General features: G+C 32.9%; 1 protein-coding gene across 2 annotated transcripts in view; it reads left to right on the top strand.

The window, feature by feature from the left end:
- Positions 1-15,594, top strand: part of LOC146993858 (uncharacterized) — a 50,393-nt gene extending 34,799 nt beyond the window's left edge. For both annotated transcript variants that reach the window (XM_085826608.1, XM_085826607.1), the window contains exons 4-5: positions 4,226-7,418; positions 14,699-15,594. In XM_085826608.1, coding sequence (XP_085682734.1) covers positions 4,226-4,329 — 104 coding nt within the window. In that variant the 3' untranslated portion in view covers positions 4,330-7,418; positions 14,699-15,594. The remainder of the gene's footprint in view (positions 1-4,225; positions 7,419-14,698) is intronic.
- The last annotated feature ends 246 nt before the right edge of the window (positions 15,595-15,840 follow it).

Here is a 15,840-nt window from a genome sequence, read left to right as displayed (position 1 = left end):
AGCTAAATAGTGACTTTTTTAACAGTTAACTACATAAGTTTAAACTTCTATTAACTACTTTTCGTAGCATAAATTTTCTGCCCATTTTCAGTTGGCGAAATGCTTAAGTTTCCTTCTTGCATTTTAGCAAAAAAATGATGATTAATTCAAAAATAGAAAACGCAGAGGTAAAGATATTTTTTACTCCCTCTTGAGCTCACAAATCTTTATGCAAATATACATTTACAACTTTTAAAGCTTATGTCTGACCTAAAAAAACTAATGTCAGGTATGTTCTCATTATTTTTTCCCCAATGACACAAACCGTCCTACTACTAAGGCCAAAAGCGGTGGTCTTTTTATTATGGAGGCACCTAAGAGGTGGGCCACCTCCGCCTCCTATGAAAGGACGAATATACATACGCCCATGGATTCGAACCCAGGCCCTTTGGTAGTTCAGTTGGCTTCCCTAGCAACTATACCGTCTAGGCGTCTGATGTTATCATTATATGATGATTTGTAGGTGCTTTCCCATAATCGAAAATTTGGATGTTGATTCCTTAACTATGACTTTTCACCACAATATTTTCTACTATTATGTTTAAAATTGATACGTTTTTAAACTGTTTGAAGCTGCGATGCTCCTTGCTATTTTTTGTCTCATGTAGACGACGTTTCCGCCTTGCGTTTTTTCCTTCTAGATGTGTTCATCTGCGATGTTTTTGTCATGATGATGTTTCCGGTAGGCGCCGCTTCAAATAGCAATAAAATAGCCTAGCATTTAAATACTTTATTGATTTTTCGCCACGTAGCTCACGCAACCAAGGGAATCCGTTTCCCTTAGAAAGTCTTTCATGAAAGCATGTGAAAACTATCTCCACGCAAACCAGCAAATAATCTTCTGTGATTTTACTTAGTTAAACCAACGCTTTGTTTGGAGAAAACTTGAAATGAAGAAAAAAGTTTGGTTCTTTGAAGTCCATATTTCTTTGTATTTATTTTTAAGGATTTTCTGAGATACTGTAGCTATGTTTTAAGGTTTTTAAATAAATTTTTAGTTTAAATCATTTATAATTTGAACTGTCTGTGTGCATTTGTCATGAAACACAATGAAAATATGGAATTAAATTAGAAAAGTTATGCAGAAAATCCTGGAATATATTGAATGCTATTTTATTAGTAAATAAATATGTAGAGTCATTAAGTAAATTTTTGAAGGAGAAGACATAAAAAATGAGCAATGGCCTCGTTGGGAGTCGAATCTGGACCTCTCGAATATGCGCCGCATATGTTACCGTTACACCAGGAAGGCATGTTGGAAGAAGCGAGAAAATACCTTATATATTTCCCCTTTTAAACGGTGAGTGAGGATTAGGGAACCCAGTCTTCAAATTCTGGTTGTGACGAATTATTGTCTACCACCTTTTAGTTCGGGCGCCACTTGTAGAGTCATTAGGTTTTCTTCGATGCTGGAGACGTGAAAAATGAGCAACGCCTTCGCCGAGACACGAATCTGAACTTCTCGAATACTTTGTTACTGTTACACCAAGAAGGCACACGGAAATTAGAGAGAAAATACCTTATATATATTGATATAGTAACAGAAGTTCATACTTAGGTTTCAGTTATTAATTTCTCCATAGAAACTTCATCTTGTAATTTATGAACTATTTAACAGACTCAGATGAATAAATTATTAATGAGTACAAAATATCAATATATTTGTTTGAAAACAGTATGAATGAAATTTAATCAGGTGGATGATGTTGCAACTTTTGATCTTTTTTCGTATTCTTATTATTTACATTTAACAACATCGATAAGTGAATTTTTGCTTACCTTTCTTGATAAATATCCACAGGAATGCTTCCAATTCCTTTTCATTTTTATCACACAGAAGCTTTATTTACAGCTATGTACAACAATTGTATGCTTACATTAGAACGTTCAACATGTTTTTCGGGTTGCCACTACATCTATCTCAAAAATCCGCAATGCGGTAAGAAAAATATAACAAGCTTAAAGTAAAAAACGCTGCGCCTTCTCGTGGCCAACTACATAAACTGTAACAGATGATGCTTGATAAATATTTAATATTCACTGCAGTTTCAGAAAATTTCTAGTTCTGAAATCGAGCTTTCATTTTGTAATTACGCATAATAATTAAAAACAGGAAAAATTTGATCCTATACTGATAAAGAATATAACTTAAAAATTTTATACGTTTCATAGAAATCGGAAAGGTTCGCTCTTTAACAAGCTGCAAAGGTAGTGCGAATTTTCTACAAAAACATGTATCAATTTCTGAACACATTTTCTTCTGCAAAAAGAGGATCTCACGTAAATCTACCTCAAAAACCTAATGGAAATCTGAGACAGCTTTCTTGAAAAATTCCTCCCTTGCGGATAGTTCTAGTCTGCTTTGCGTTAACTAAAATAAACCATCCAAATCTTCCTTGAGGTACGCAACGTTTTTCAGCAAACCTTTTTTACCTTTTTTTAAATTTCATTTTGGCTAGCTTCACTTCCATAAGTTGTTCTACCAAAATGTAATCATTTATTATTTGCTCTAAGTAGGTCATTCATTTCCGTTACGATATTTATATCTGCTTGGAATTTTAAAAAATATATATATATATATACATTCATTTACCTCTTCAATACCATTTGCTGTTGAGTTTCAAAAAAGGCTGTTTCTGCCTGCCTTAAAAATATAATTTCAAAAGAATGATAGTTTTCTTTCCTGTGAATATTTTAAGGAATATGAGCTGCATAATCGCCCAATTGGCGATGTGCTTGGATAAGCTGCATGTGATAGGGATGCATTTTGTTTTTGCTGAGAAGCCTCCAGATACTGGAATGGAAAACTCCGACTGCGTGCACTTATGGAGGTAGGAAGTAAGGTGTAGTGAACGCAATGGAGGTAGAAACCTTTCCTACCTCCATGCGTGCACTACACTTTGCGTACTTAAACGTGGAGTTCCCTGTACCTGATTTAGGGCATTCTGTTTGATGTCCGGAGTCTATGCTGATTGTACCCGATTCATGACAGCTCTTTGAAAGGAACCTGTTTCAGCTAACCTCCTGTGCAGCCTTGCAAACAAATTATGGCTAGGTGTACACCTCATAGCCTGTCGTTCCGCGTACAAGTGCTGTGCGGCTGGCCCACTATAGTTCGTAGCTCATATACCAAATGCATATTGGCTAACTTCCCGTTTGTATAATTATTCATTCTACTAACTCGTTTGTATAATTATTCATTCTACTAACTCTCTGTCCTGGTGCGAAATGACGATTCCCTGCAAGAACTTCTGCAAAACTTTCGCGGAACACCATCTCCAGCTTCAAAAAAGCATTTCAGACCCTGCATTGGTATATGATTCAGAGTCATTGAGGCAAAGAATAGACGCTCTTTGGCTCTACCCTTCCTAGAAGTTCTGAAACACGGTACTGAGACCCCCTGTGTACATATGGAATAGAAATATTTAATAAACTATAACAACTTATACGAAATACTATTTCAAACAACACTTGATGATACAGTACAAAGTCTGTAATCCGGACCTCAAAGCTACAAACTTTATACGCATGTGCGTTTAATGTATAATGGACGGAACTTTCGATTATGTCAAAAAGAGTTTCCAATTCTGGAGCTGCAAGAGGATCTACAAAGCGAAAGCATGTTTCGATGTCCATTAAACAAAAAGTGGAATTGCTGCAAAAAATGGATAAAGGCTTATCCGTCTCAAAATTATGCGAGAAGTATGGCATTGTAAAGTCCACTATATATGACACAAGAAAAAGAAACTTTTTGAATTTTTTGTGGAAGCATCATAAACAACTTGCATTGAAAGATATGTTTAATAAAGTAAACAAATATTAAGCTTTTTTTGTAAATTTTGATACCCTTTAGATCATAATTGTTTTTTATTTCATACATTACGATTTCATACTTTTAATCGTATAATTTCTGCATGCCATCTTATCTTAAATTGATGATCTAAAATCCGGAAAACCCCCTAATCCGGAATCGCCGAAGTCCGGACGAGTCCGGATTACGAACTTTGTACTGTATTTATTTATGTAAAGATTTTTTAGATTTAAAACGTTTCTTCAAAACGGACATACTTGTTGAGAAGTATATGAAACTTTATGATTCATCACATAGTTTTTCGCTTTTATTACTTTTGTTTTTGTTAAAGTATTTTAGTTAGCATTTAATACCAAAACAGGTTTTATTTTTTAGGTGAACCAGTGTTCAAGTTGCGGAACAACCCCTCTGTTGATGGCGGTGGAACGTGCTTCCTATACGAAAGAATCCTCTATTTTTTTATATATGTGAACTATTAAGGAAGAAAGGAGCGGATGTGAATGTAACCAACTCAAATGGACAATCCCCTCTTCACATGGCGGTAATTTCAAATCAAGAAAATTTGGTCAAAATGCTCTTGATTGGAAATAACTACATCGACATCCGTGATCACAGGGGATTTGTCGCATTGTTTTATGCCTGTCGGAATGGTAATCAAAATCTGGCAGAGTTGCTAATAGATTGTGGTGCAAACCTTCACGCTCACAGCTGGGAGGATTGCATCATTATCTATGGCAATGTAAACAATTCTTCAGTTTCTAAAACAATGTCCAGAAAATCAAAGAATTGCGTTCAACTAAATAAATTATGTTTGAACGCAATTCGGAAGAACATTCGAAATATTAAAGGCATCAGCAGTTTGCCGTTGCCTACATACTTAGTCAATAAAATAACCCAGCAAAAAAGCGTAGTGTAGGAGGTAACCTAAATAAGTTCCTTTTAAACCTATGTATTTAAAACGCATGTTTGAAGTATTGTATCATACATTAAGGTTTTAATATTATTCTTAAACATATATGTGGTATTTCGGCAGGCGTGGTGAAGCTTAGCATCAAAGTTCGTGCATTTCTTTAGCAGAATGGAAGCTTTTAATTGCCCATTTTTATCTAACTCGCCGGCCGGCTCGCATTCGATTCTATTTACGTGTCGAAAACTGCAGTAAAAATTAACCATGCTTACAATTTTTTTTTCATTTAGAGTGAACTAAAATTGTCCTGAAAACGGCCTTTGTTAGATTTTCTTCCCCCCTCCTTGTAGCATGGAGGTAGGAAGTAAGATGGAGTAGCCCTAAGCAAGTTTTCCCGTATCCTGCTTTGAAGCACCGGCGATCCCTACGTGGTGATCAAAACATTGGGTCATTTACCATTGAGTTCAATGGGATTTGACGCGTTCGAATGTAAATATTTTGTAATTACGTCGTAAATATACATATAAATGTATATATTTTCTTTTTCTACAACACTTCAGAGTCCTAAGTATATGAAAACAACATATTTTTAAACAACATTTCATTCTGAACGGAATTAAATGCTATACTTTTCACAGGACAGTTTTCTCAGAATGGTTTCACAGGACAGTTTTCTCAGAATGTATATATTTTCTTTTTCTACAACACTTCAGAGTCCTAAGTATATGAAAACAACATATTTTTAAACAACATTTCATTCTGAACGGAATTAAATGCTATACTTTTCACAGGACAGTTTTCTCAGAATGGTTTACTTTGAATGAAATATTTTCACAAGTTTTCGTTAATTACATTAGAAAAAAAAATTAAGGTAATTCAATTTTATTCAGTTAAGATACAAAAATTAAGATCAAAGTTTATTGTATTATTAATATTAAAATTATGCATTATTTCTTTTCTATTTATAGAGCTTTTTCCTAAAATACTTTCTTAAATATGACATGATTTTTTGGCTTTTGAGGCATCTTTTAAATCAAAAAATGTAAGTCAATTTATAATTAATGCTCTATTCAGTTCATTTTAAATTAGAGAATTATTAGGAATTAGGGAAATACTTTAAATAGTACTTAACTTTCTCTGAACATTTCTGAAAGGGTATAAAATAAGTTTTTTTTTTTTTTTTAAATATTATTTAAAACTTGTAACTGAGTTATTATAAAATGTAAGGGGAATAATTCTTTTAATTATACTTATCAGATTTTTTTTACTCTTCATTTCAACAATACATACTCCAAAACTCTTTATTATGTTCTTAAGTGCGCATCTCATAGCATTTGCTTTACAATACCTTTTAACAGATTGCTTTACAATTCTTGCTTAAATAATTTTATAACGTATTTGTCAACAGGATTTCAATTTATGTTTACAATTCAATATTAAGGTTATTATATATTCAGATAACATTTATAATCATTATAAATTAGATACATTTAATAATTAGATTTCTTCCCTGTACTTTTACAGTTGTTTATAAGTGAATAAATTCTCCATTTCAAATACATTTATAAATAATTTAATGGATATTTATGTATTTTGTCAAAGGTAGATACATGCTTTTTGCAAGCACATGCATAAATACCCATACATATTTCCTATTTTTCATTTCCTGCAAATCTTTAATTTCTGTGCATTCACTATATTTTTCGTGTAAAGTAATTTACACTAATTTAGCATACACCTGAAAGTTTTACATAAAAAATATATATGAATAAATTTAAATGAAAATTATATGCATTATTTTTAATACCCACTCAAAGGTCAGTTTTTCTTCAAAATTCCTCCGCGATGGCATCTCTCTCTTTAGGCAGATAGCCCTTGCATGCGTTACTCTATTTAATAAAAACTTAATCTGACATATGTGCCTAATTACAAATAAGATATATAAAATTAAAACGATGAGTTTAAAATGAGCAGCAGTAAAGCCTCTCCTCTAAAAAATTTTAAAAGGTATATGTTACAATAATATTTGGATGTGAAAAAAATGTCTTTTATTTAAAACATTTTGGCATTCGTCTGTCAAAATACTATCAGAACCGTGTCAAGTGAGCTTCTGAATGTAAGCAAAGAACACCCCATCTGAATCCCCCAAGCTTCAAAGCAGTGCTTCACTTCTAGCACCGGATGGCCCCTCCTTCCTTTCCTACCTCCATGAATTGAATTTTCTCTAGATTATATCTAAAACAAAACCTTGAGAATCGGATGAGAATTTCTGGAACCTTCACCCATGCAGCATTCCGCCGTCTTTCACCATTCCGCCATCCTTCACGATTCCGCCGTCCACCAGAGCATTCCGCCGCTCTCATGGCGAGCCATGATCGTAAGTCGAACCATGATGTTCTTCCTCTGGATAAAAGCTTTTCCGACTGGAGTGTGCCTATGGATGACTTCACTGATGATACAATGACCGCTACTGAATATGGACCTTCTGTTGATTGAAAAACTAAATTTGGAAATCAAGGTATTGGAATCGAAAATTAACACAATCAAGGATACGAAAAAATAACTTGACACTACTAGACCTGTTACTGAACTGGATAAATACACCAAGGCCACTTGCAAAGATGTTATGAGAAGACACGCTGCAGAAGGACTACCTAATAGGTAAGCGAGATATTTTTATTTCTCTGTGTACTAAACCCTCCTCCTCTAAATCGGCTAGTAATGTTAACTTGCACCATCTAAAAAGGAAAATATTAGATAACTCTGATCTTTCTGATAATAACTCAACTCAAAATGATGGATTCATTAAACCCACTCGAGTAGCCTAAATAGGAAAAAAAGAACACGTAAAAAAAATCCCATAACTACTAGCAATAAATTTCATATCTTAAATGCGGACAATACAAAATATCATCAGGATAACGATAATACTCAAAATATTCTTCCTAAAGCTCCTGAGGATCAAACTATTCCACTAAAAAAAAAAAAAAAAATTTGTACCTCCTATTATGGTAAAACTCTCAAGCAACATCAAACAAAACTTATATCTGAAGCAACTTGCCCCTGAATTCTCTTCTAAATTTTACAACAAAAGCAGCGGTGAATTTCTTAAAATCTTTTCAAATACTTCCGATGATCACTAAACTCTCACTACTTATCTTAAAAATCATTCAGTGGTGAATTTCTTTAAATATTTTCAAACACTTCGATGATCACAGAACTCTCACTACATATCTTAAAAACACTACTTCATCAATGCACTACACAAAAAAAAAAAAAAAAAAAAAAAACAATTAAAGTCGTAATACGAGGATTACCTATTGACATGGACACCACAAAAATTAGTGACATTCTAACTGAACAAGGCTATAATGTACATAAAGTAGTACAAATGACATGTTTATGTACACAACAACCCATGCCTTTATGTCAAGTTCAACTTCTTCCTACACCCAAAATTGACTCTCTATATGACATTACACATTTCTCACTATTCATAGTTGAAATTCAAAAGTACATAAACAAAAACCTCATTTCACAGTGCCAAAAATGGCATCACTCTTCCAAAAACTGTTTCCTAGCCCCATGTTGCGTCAAGTGCGCAGGAGAACGCAAAACTTCACTATGCCCAAAAACAAGTTTCTTAGAAAATCCCATCTGTGTAAACAGCAGTAATTCTCACTCTGCGTCTTATCGTGCTTCCTTAAAATTCCTCAAACCCAAAACTATTAGTGCAAATCAGCAAAAAAAAAAAAAAAAAAAAAATCCTACTATGAGGTACTACTCAATAAACATCAAAATTCTGAACCACAGTAGATAGAAAAAACTCCAAATCAACCTTATCCCACTCTTGAACTCGGTCAAAACCGAAAACCTCCAAAAACTCCCTGTCAGCCTTCATAGAATTTTTTAATGCTATAAAAGAACTTGAAACAATTTTCAGTATTCAATTATCTAAGCTAACAATGCTCATCAACCAAAAATTAAACGAATTAAGAAACACTCAAACTGTTATTGAAAAAATCTACATAATCTTCCTAATCCTGTTAGAGGCTAATAACTCAAATTCTAATTAACTTAATATCCCAACAATTAACTAATTCAGATGATATCTCCTAATTGCAACTCTTCTTCATTTTAATTAAACTTCTATTAACTCCCATGTCTTAGACTAACTCCTCCCTCTCTCCTCCCCTTGCTTTCGGCTTCCCTTTCAAAATTGCATGGCAATGAAAAGAGCCCTTCTGCACACTGAGAATCTCTCGCCCACCTACCACCTTCTTCCTCCTTTGCACATGACTGCTCTAACTCCTCAGTTTCAACACCTCCTGAAATGGCCAATAAATGGCACCAGGTTTGCTACTTTTCCCCCAAGCTCTCCATCCAACTACACACTCAGTTACTGCTATCTCTTGAAAGTGAATTTGTTGCCTACTCCGTGCTTATTTTTAGAACTCTTGTCATCAACATCGACTCATGGTCACCTTTATATCAGACTTGCAATTACTCTTTCCCATACAATGCTCGTCAACATTTGAAAAATTAAAAAAAAAAAAAAAAAAAAATGTTCTGCTGGGATAGGTTTTTAACCAGGAGCCCCAGAGCTTAAATTGCACTGGAGCCCGGCTCTGGTACTTCTCCGTTTTCGTGATAAATTATAATTTCAGCCAGAGTGCACCGTTAATCGTAAAAGATGCCTTAAAAATCAATTCTAACTTCTGAATGTAGGCCTGTCTTTCCCTTGCACTTAAGCTTTGCACAGAGGTTGAGAATTTTAAGGAAAGAAATGCCCCCAATTGTATGTCAAAGGCTTATTCTCCAGGATATGCAATGAATTTATGAGAGTGGGTAAATGTTATGTTCCTCCCTCAAAGAACTAAAAGTGGTGCCCAGATCGTGAACGTTCCGCGCTAGTGACTTCCTCCTGCAAAGCTCCTGTATGCTTTCTGAATGATGTAACCAAATGGGGTTATCGCTGTTGTCACTTGTACCGAGAAGTCTTATGTAGTGTATAAATGTTCATTCATTTTCACGAAGAGGATTTAAATATGGATATAAGCATAAGAGATAAATGTTACGTGTGTAATGAGCCATTTAGTGCGATGACAAAAATGTATATGTTATCTGCACAGAAGAGTGGCCTCCAGTGTTTTGAACATATGTTAGAAACAACTTTTCCTTGCTTTTGCAGTAAGCACTTGTCTCTGTAGCTAGAAAATCTCATTTGAGGTCATGTCTAGAATTTTTTCACAGGTTGACAGAATATTCGTATAGCAAAATTCTTAGAAATCAGATAGGCAAATCTGAATAGTGTAAAGCATAGTAGTGAACCTGTAGAAGAAACAGAAATTCACATTTGATGAAAATAAATTATAAACCATTTATTTGTTTCCACAAGATGAAATATTCAATATATTTTTACATGATAAGTGTTCAATGTTTATATCTGCTGCATAATGAAGTCTGGATAAGAACTTAAAAAATTGAAATTCTAAATGGTAGCTAAATGTTTCATCCAATGTATATGCTGTAAATTATTTGTGTTTTGCTTTAAAATGTTTCTGAATTTCACACAGTTACGTATTACAACCATGCCATTACAGATAGTAATACCATTCTTGGCACCTGTCATGAAAACTATATTAGATATATCCACTCATCCTGAACAAGTATTAAAGACCATGCCTGTTGTGCTCCAGTATCAAATGTGTCAGTGTATAAAATTTACAAAATTAGTGCAGCGTTCCATTGCATTGTTAGAAAAGTGAAATGAAATCTCCGACATTTTCAGTCAAATCTTGGACATATTAAGATCAGTGACACCAGGTGTGTAGTGTGTATAAGAAGAAATTTGTGTAGCGTCATATCTCTGCATGTAAGAAATCGAAGCATGATAGATATTTATTTTGAAAACTTTTATAATTTTTCATGTAATAGATAAAGAAAGCTAAAGTAATTCAGTTGTATTTTCTGCTATCATATTATAAGATGAAATTATTTTCCATTTTAAGAACTTAGGAATAGTTTGAAAAATAAAATAAAATAATAAATGCTATAAAGCACACATGTTAAAAAAATAAACAATTTAATAAATGTCATAGGCAGTAGCTTTTTTGCTAGGTGCTTCGGAAAGTATGGAGGTTTTGGAAGTACTGAGCAAAGGTAAAAGTATTGTTGAAATTATTTTAAGATTAGTTTCATTTCTCATCTTTAATATTTTTTCGTGAGAACTGTATACTGTGTAATTGTTTCTGTATATTTAAATGTGTATCAGTTTTCTCTGTAAAATTCACTTTACACTTTTCTGATTTCTTTTCTTTTCAAAATTCACAAGTCTTGCGTCTGTTTGCTCGCACAGAGTTTGTAGGGGTGCCTTTTCGATTAACTCACATACTCAGGATTTAAAGGCATACGATTTCTAAAATATGTGACAAAATGATTTAAGTCTTGTTGGCATTATCATTTAATGGTCATATTTTGTGAGAAATTTTTGATGAATATCTTATTTTTGGAGAATTTTTTGAAGGACATTGAAAACAAAATTATTTGAATTTTTTATATTATATATTTTTTATATTATAAATTTATTTATAATATTTTGATTCTGAAAGTTGGTCTCTTAACATGTTTAGGTGAGTGTAGACTGAAGGGTACCCCATGTATTATCATAAAGTTTTTGTTTCATTTATTGCCAAGCCAAGAGAGTACACAATGCCAAGTTTGAGATTCTCTGATATTTTATTAAGTGAAAATAGGTTAATATGTACATGGATACTGAGTCCGTGCAATTCTTCGACTTGTTATTTTGTCTTTGTGTAGCAGTGATTTTTGGCGCTACACAAAGCCAAAATAAAAAGTCAAAGATTCGCACAAACTTGGTCTCAATGTACTGCCAAAAATTGCAGTTTTTGTCGAGGGGTTACCCGTAAATATACTTTTACCCATGTTTATGTTTTCTTTACTTTCTCTTCATTAGACACCTGTACCAAAAGTTGCAAAAATAGTTCTAATCTTATTACGTGGAGAGCTATCTGTACAAAAGAATTTTTGGTATTGTTCCGTTTTGAGGACCGTTAAAGAATTGCAGCGCAAATGCGCCCATTTAACAGCTCGCGTAATCTAGCGTACGCACTGATTTCAGATTGCGTAAGCTTATATAGTTTTGTATTTCTTAAGATGCCATTGAAATACTAGTTTAATTTTTAAATCCTTTTTTGATATTCTATGGATTCAACAATATGGGAAATGCCCATGATGAAAAGTCTGCAATAAAATTTTGGGTGAAGTGCAGAATCACCCACTACTTGACACATTTTTAAGAATTGCACATACTCAGTATCCATGTACACGGCGACCTATTTTCACTTAAAAACAAAAATCCCAGAATTGCTGAAAAATGGCACTGTGCACACACCCTTGACTTTATCTATGTACACATCGACCTATCTTCACTTAAAAAGTAAAAGAAAATTGACAAAAATGCAATTGTTTTGACCCTTGTAAAAAGCAGCAAACAAATAAGTTGGCGATTCTGTACTTTACCGAGAATTTTTTCAAAGAAAAAGCATTATTCATTATAGAAAATTATGTTTGAACAACCAACGAGATGAAATTATGCTTTAGCGATAACTGGGTAGCGAAATAGCGATGCAGGCATCCATTCAGTTATGTTTAGCAATTTTTATATAAATTATAATAATGATCTGGAATAGTTATTTACTCTTATGCTTCCATTCAGTCATGTTTAGCCTTTTCTATATAAATTATATAATAATAAAAAATATTATATGAAATTAACCTTTCATCTAAATTAAAACATCAATCTTAGATAGTTGTTTACTATTATACAGTACAAATTCCGTAATCCGGACTCGTCGGGACTTCGGCGATTCCCGACTATAGGTTTTTCCGGATGATAGATCATCAATTTAAATCTGGTAAGATGGCATGCAAAAATTATACAATTAAAAATAGGGGTACGTTTCCGTTTTGACGGCGCAATATATAAAGTTGCCAATAATGGTACAACTGATGCCAAACGGAATATCTTCGCTGATAACCTTTTACGCCTCATTTTCAAAACAAGTCGCAGCCATTTCTTATCCGATTGATTATTTCTTTCAATACTGGCATACAATTATGTAGAATTTTTACAAGATAGTTAAATTTTATGCCCTAAGACATGGTAATTAAGTCAATTAGAATGCAATCACACTGCACACCCGAAGGCAAAAATATAGAAAAGGCAAAATCAATTGCTAAATTCATAAATTCTAATGAGAATGCACTAGCGAAGTAAAGCACTGCGGTTTACATATTTTCTGAGTAAGCTATTCGTACAAATTGAAATAATTCTTGCATTTAAACTTGTATTCCAAATTAAGATTTAAGTTGAAATTAATGTAGATAACTGCTGAGAGAATTAGATTTTTGTAGTGCAGTTTACGTGAGATGAGATCACTTGGGGTCACGCGATTTAAACCGGCAAATCAGGATGTAGAACCATGAAAGCATAGTAAATTCTTAAATGAATGTATTTTTACAAAATGTTAAACCATATTAAAATATTTATGCCTTCAAAATAAAAAAATTCTTAGAATTAACATTTGTTAACATTTTTTATGTGTGTACTGTATGATGTCGGCAACAAAGTCTGCTTGGAGAGTTTTGTGCAAGCGAAACTGAAAAGTACCAAAATATGAAACCGTAATTTATGAAATAAAAAGCAATTATGATCTAAAGGGTATCAAAATTTAAAAAAAAATTTCTTTACTTTATTAAACATTTCTTTCAATGTAAGTTGTTTAAGTTGCTTCGTTTTATGTGCTAATACTTTCTCTTTAATTCTATAAACAGACAAAATTTCTTGTTCAGTTGCAAAGTTCCGCTGTTCAAGTCCTGTAATTGCTGTGCTGAGAATACTGACTAACTTGTCAGTCGAAATTTTTTCGTTTTCACTAACCTCTCTGTCACTTTCTTCATGCCTTTATCCATTTTTTGTTTGATGGACATCGAAACATGCTTTCGCTTTGTAGATCCTTTGGCAGCTTCAGAATCGGAAACTCTTTGACATAATCGAAAGTTCAAGCTTACTTTTTATAAAACTGCTCTAATAGTCTGCAAAAAATAATAAGCTGGATCCATTTAGAAGATTAAGGAACAACACAATCTGCAACATTAACTGAAATAGATAATTAGATCATTTTAGCCTAGCTTATACTGTCCGTTATACATTCATTAAACGTGCATGTGTAAACGTATTATGCGCATGCATAAATGCTACGCATGTGCAGAAAGTTTGTAGCTTTGAGGTCCAGATTATAGATCATTCCGGATTATGGACTCCCGGATTAAACACTTTGTACTGTATTTATAATTATTTGATTATAAGGAAAGTGTCATTTTACATTATAAATCATATTTAAATAAATAATATGATGGGGTATATTAGTTTAGGTAATTCAATGTAATTTCATTTTAAATGAAAATACTTACACAATTTTTTTTTAAATTTCATTTAATTGAATGGAACTCTAGAGTTATTCAAAATGTTATTCATCAGTCTTTTTTAAATGCTTCTTTTCAACTTCTTTTTCTTGTTCTAGTTATTTTTTATCTATTTACAAATCTGTATTCTTAATTTCCAACCAAATTCCACTTATTTAGGTAAATATCCATACAATGCATAATTTCATACTTTCTAGTGAACCGTAATAAAGTTTAATTACAGTTTTGTGTTTTTGATAAGTTTAAATCAGATTTATATAGTGTTGTGTTCCAGATTTAAAATATGAATTAAAAATATTTGTACACCAATTTGGATAATTTCTCGACTTTAATTGTTGGCTTTACATTGTGTTCAGTTTTGAAAATTCAAATAATATTTCAGAACAAGTAAGCTTATTTTGTAATTCTAGATATTTTCTTATTTGTATTTACAGTTTGCAAGAAATGGCATTATGGTGATTAGTATAAAAGCGTGGTTCAGCTAAAGTTTCCACAAGAACAGAAGTCATGCAGCATGAAACATTTGAAGATTAAATATGAGATATCTCCTTGCAAAGGCAGCATTTTTTAATAAACTCCTTAGCTAATTCACTCATGCATGAAAATGATTTATTGCATATAACTTTTTCATGAGATTAAATAAGCTCATGTATTGCTAAATAACCTTTGAATTTAAATGAACTGCTATATTTAGCACATGTTTATAGTTTCTCACCAGTGTGGGTAAAAATATGTGTGTTTCTAACACACATTTAACTGTGAATATCTAATTACAAATATCACATTTATGTCATTTCTCATTGTTGCTGGATAAGTATTTGTCTCTTTAATGCACTTGTGTGTGCTGATGATTTACAAATATTGCATTCATGTAAGTTGCCCCCAGTGTGTGTAAACAATTTTATTTTAATGATGCAAACAATTCATCACATACAACTTGTTCATGTGTGATAAAGATTTAATATGACTTTTGAGTATACATGGCACGAACACACTCATGTTGTTTTGTACCTGTGTGGAAAGCAATATGTGCCTTTAACATACTTGCATGTGCAAATAACTTACTATATATACCTGGGGTGGCCAAACTTTATGACGACAGCAGCCTCATGGTGGATTTCATGAATGTTCGAGAGCCGCAAATCCATATTTAAACCATTTAAAAAATAATAAGACATGTTTTCAATGGAAAGAAATGTTTGAAGTAAATTAAGAGTCACATTTTATATGCGATTCGCATGGTTACATGTATATGTAAATAAATATTTTTTTTCCTCTCTGTCCTGTATTCAGGAAAGTAAGTCCCAATAAAATATAAATTTGAAATTAGTGTACTGTGTAGTTGAGCATTCTTCTTTCAGACAGAAAAAGCAAACATATTCCTTTTGTTTCCTCCTCCTTTTATAACTGTTGTTTGATTTTAGCAGACGTAAGCTAAAATCGGAATAATATGTTTTGTTCTTTAACCCCTTCACGCCGGGTAGCGCAAACGCGCGCTTATCGCGGAGGCCGGCAGTGTCTTACGCGAGCATCTGTCCAGGGCTGAGGGCTTTTTTGCTATTAAGCCTAAATCCAT

The sequence above is a fragment of the Stegodyphus dumicola genome, chromosome 11 (genome assembly GCF_044657685.1).
Source record: "Stegodyphus dumicola isolate Sdum_Otavi_A_Nest chromosome 11, ASM4465768v1".
Classification (NCBI taxonomy): domain Eukaryota; kingdom Metazoa; phylum Arthropoda; class Arachnida; order Araneae; family Eresidae; genus Stegodyphus; species Stegodyphus dumicola.
This window is presented reverse-complemented; position numbering and strand designations above follow the sequence as displayed.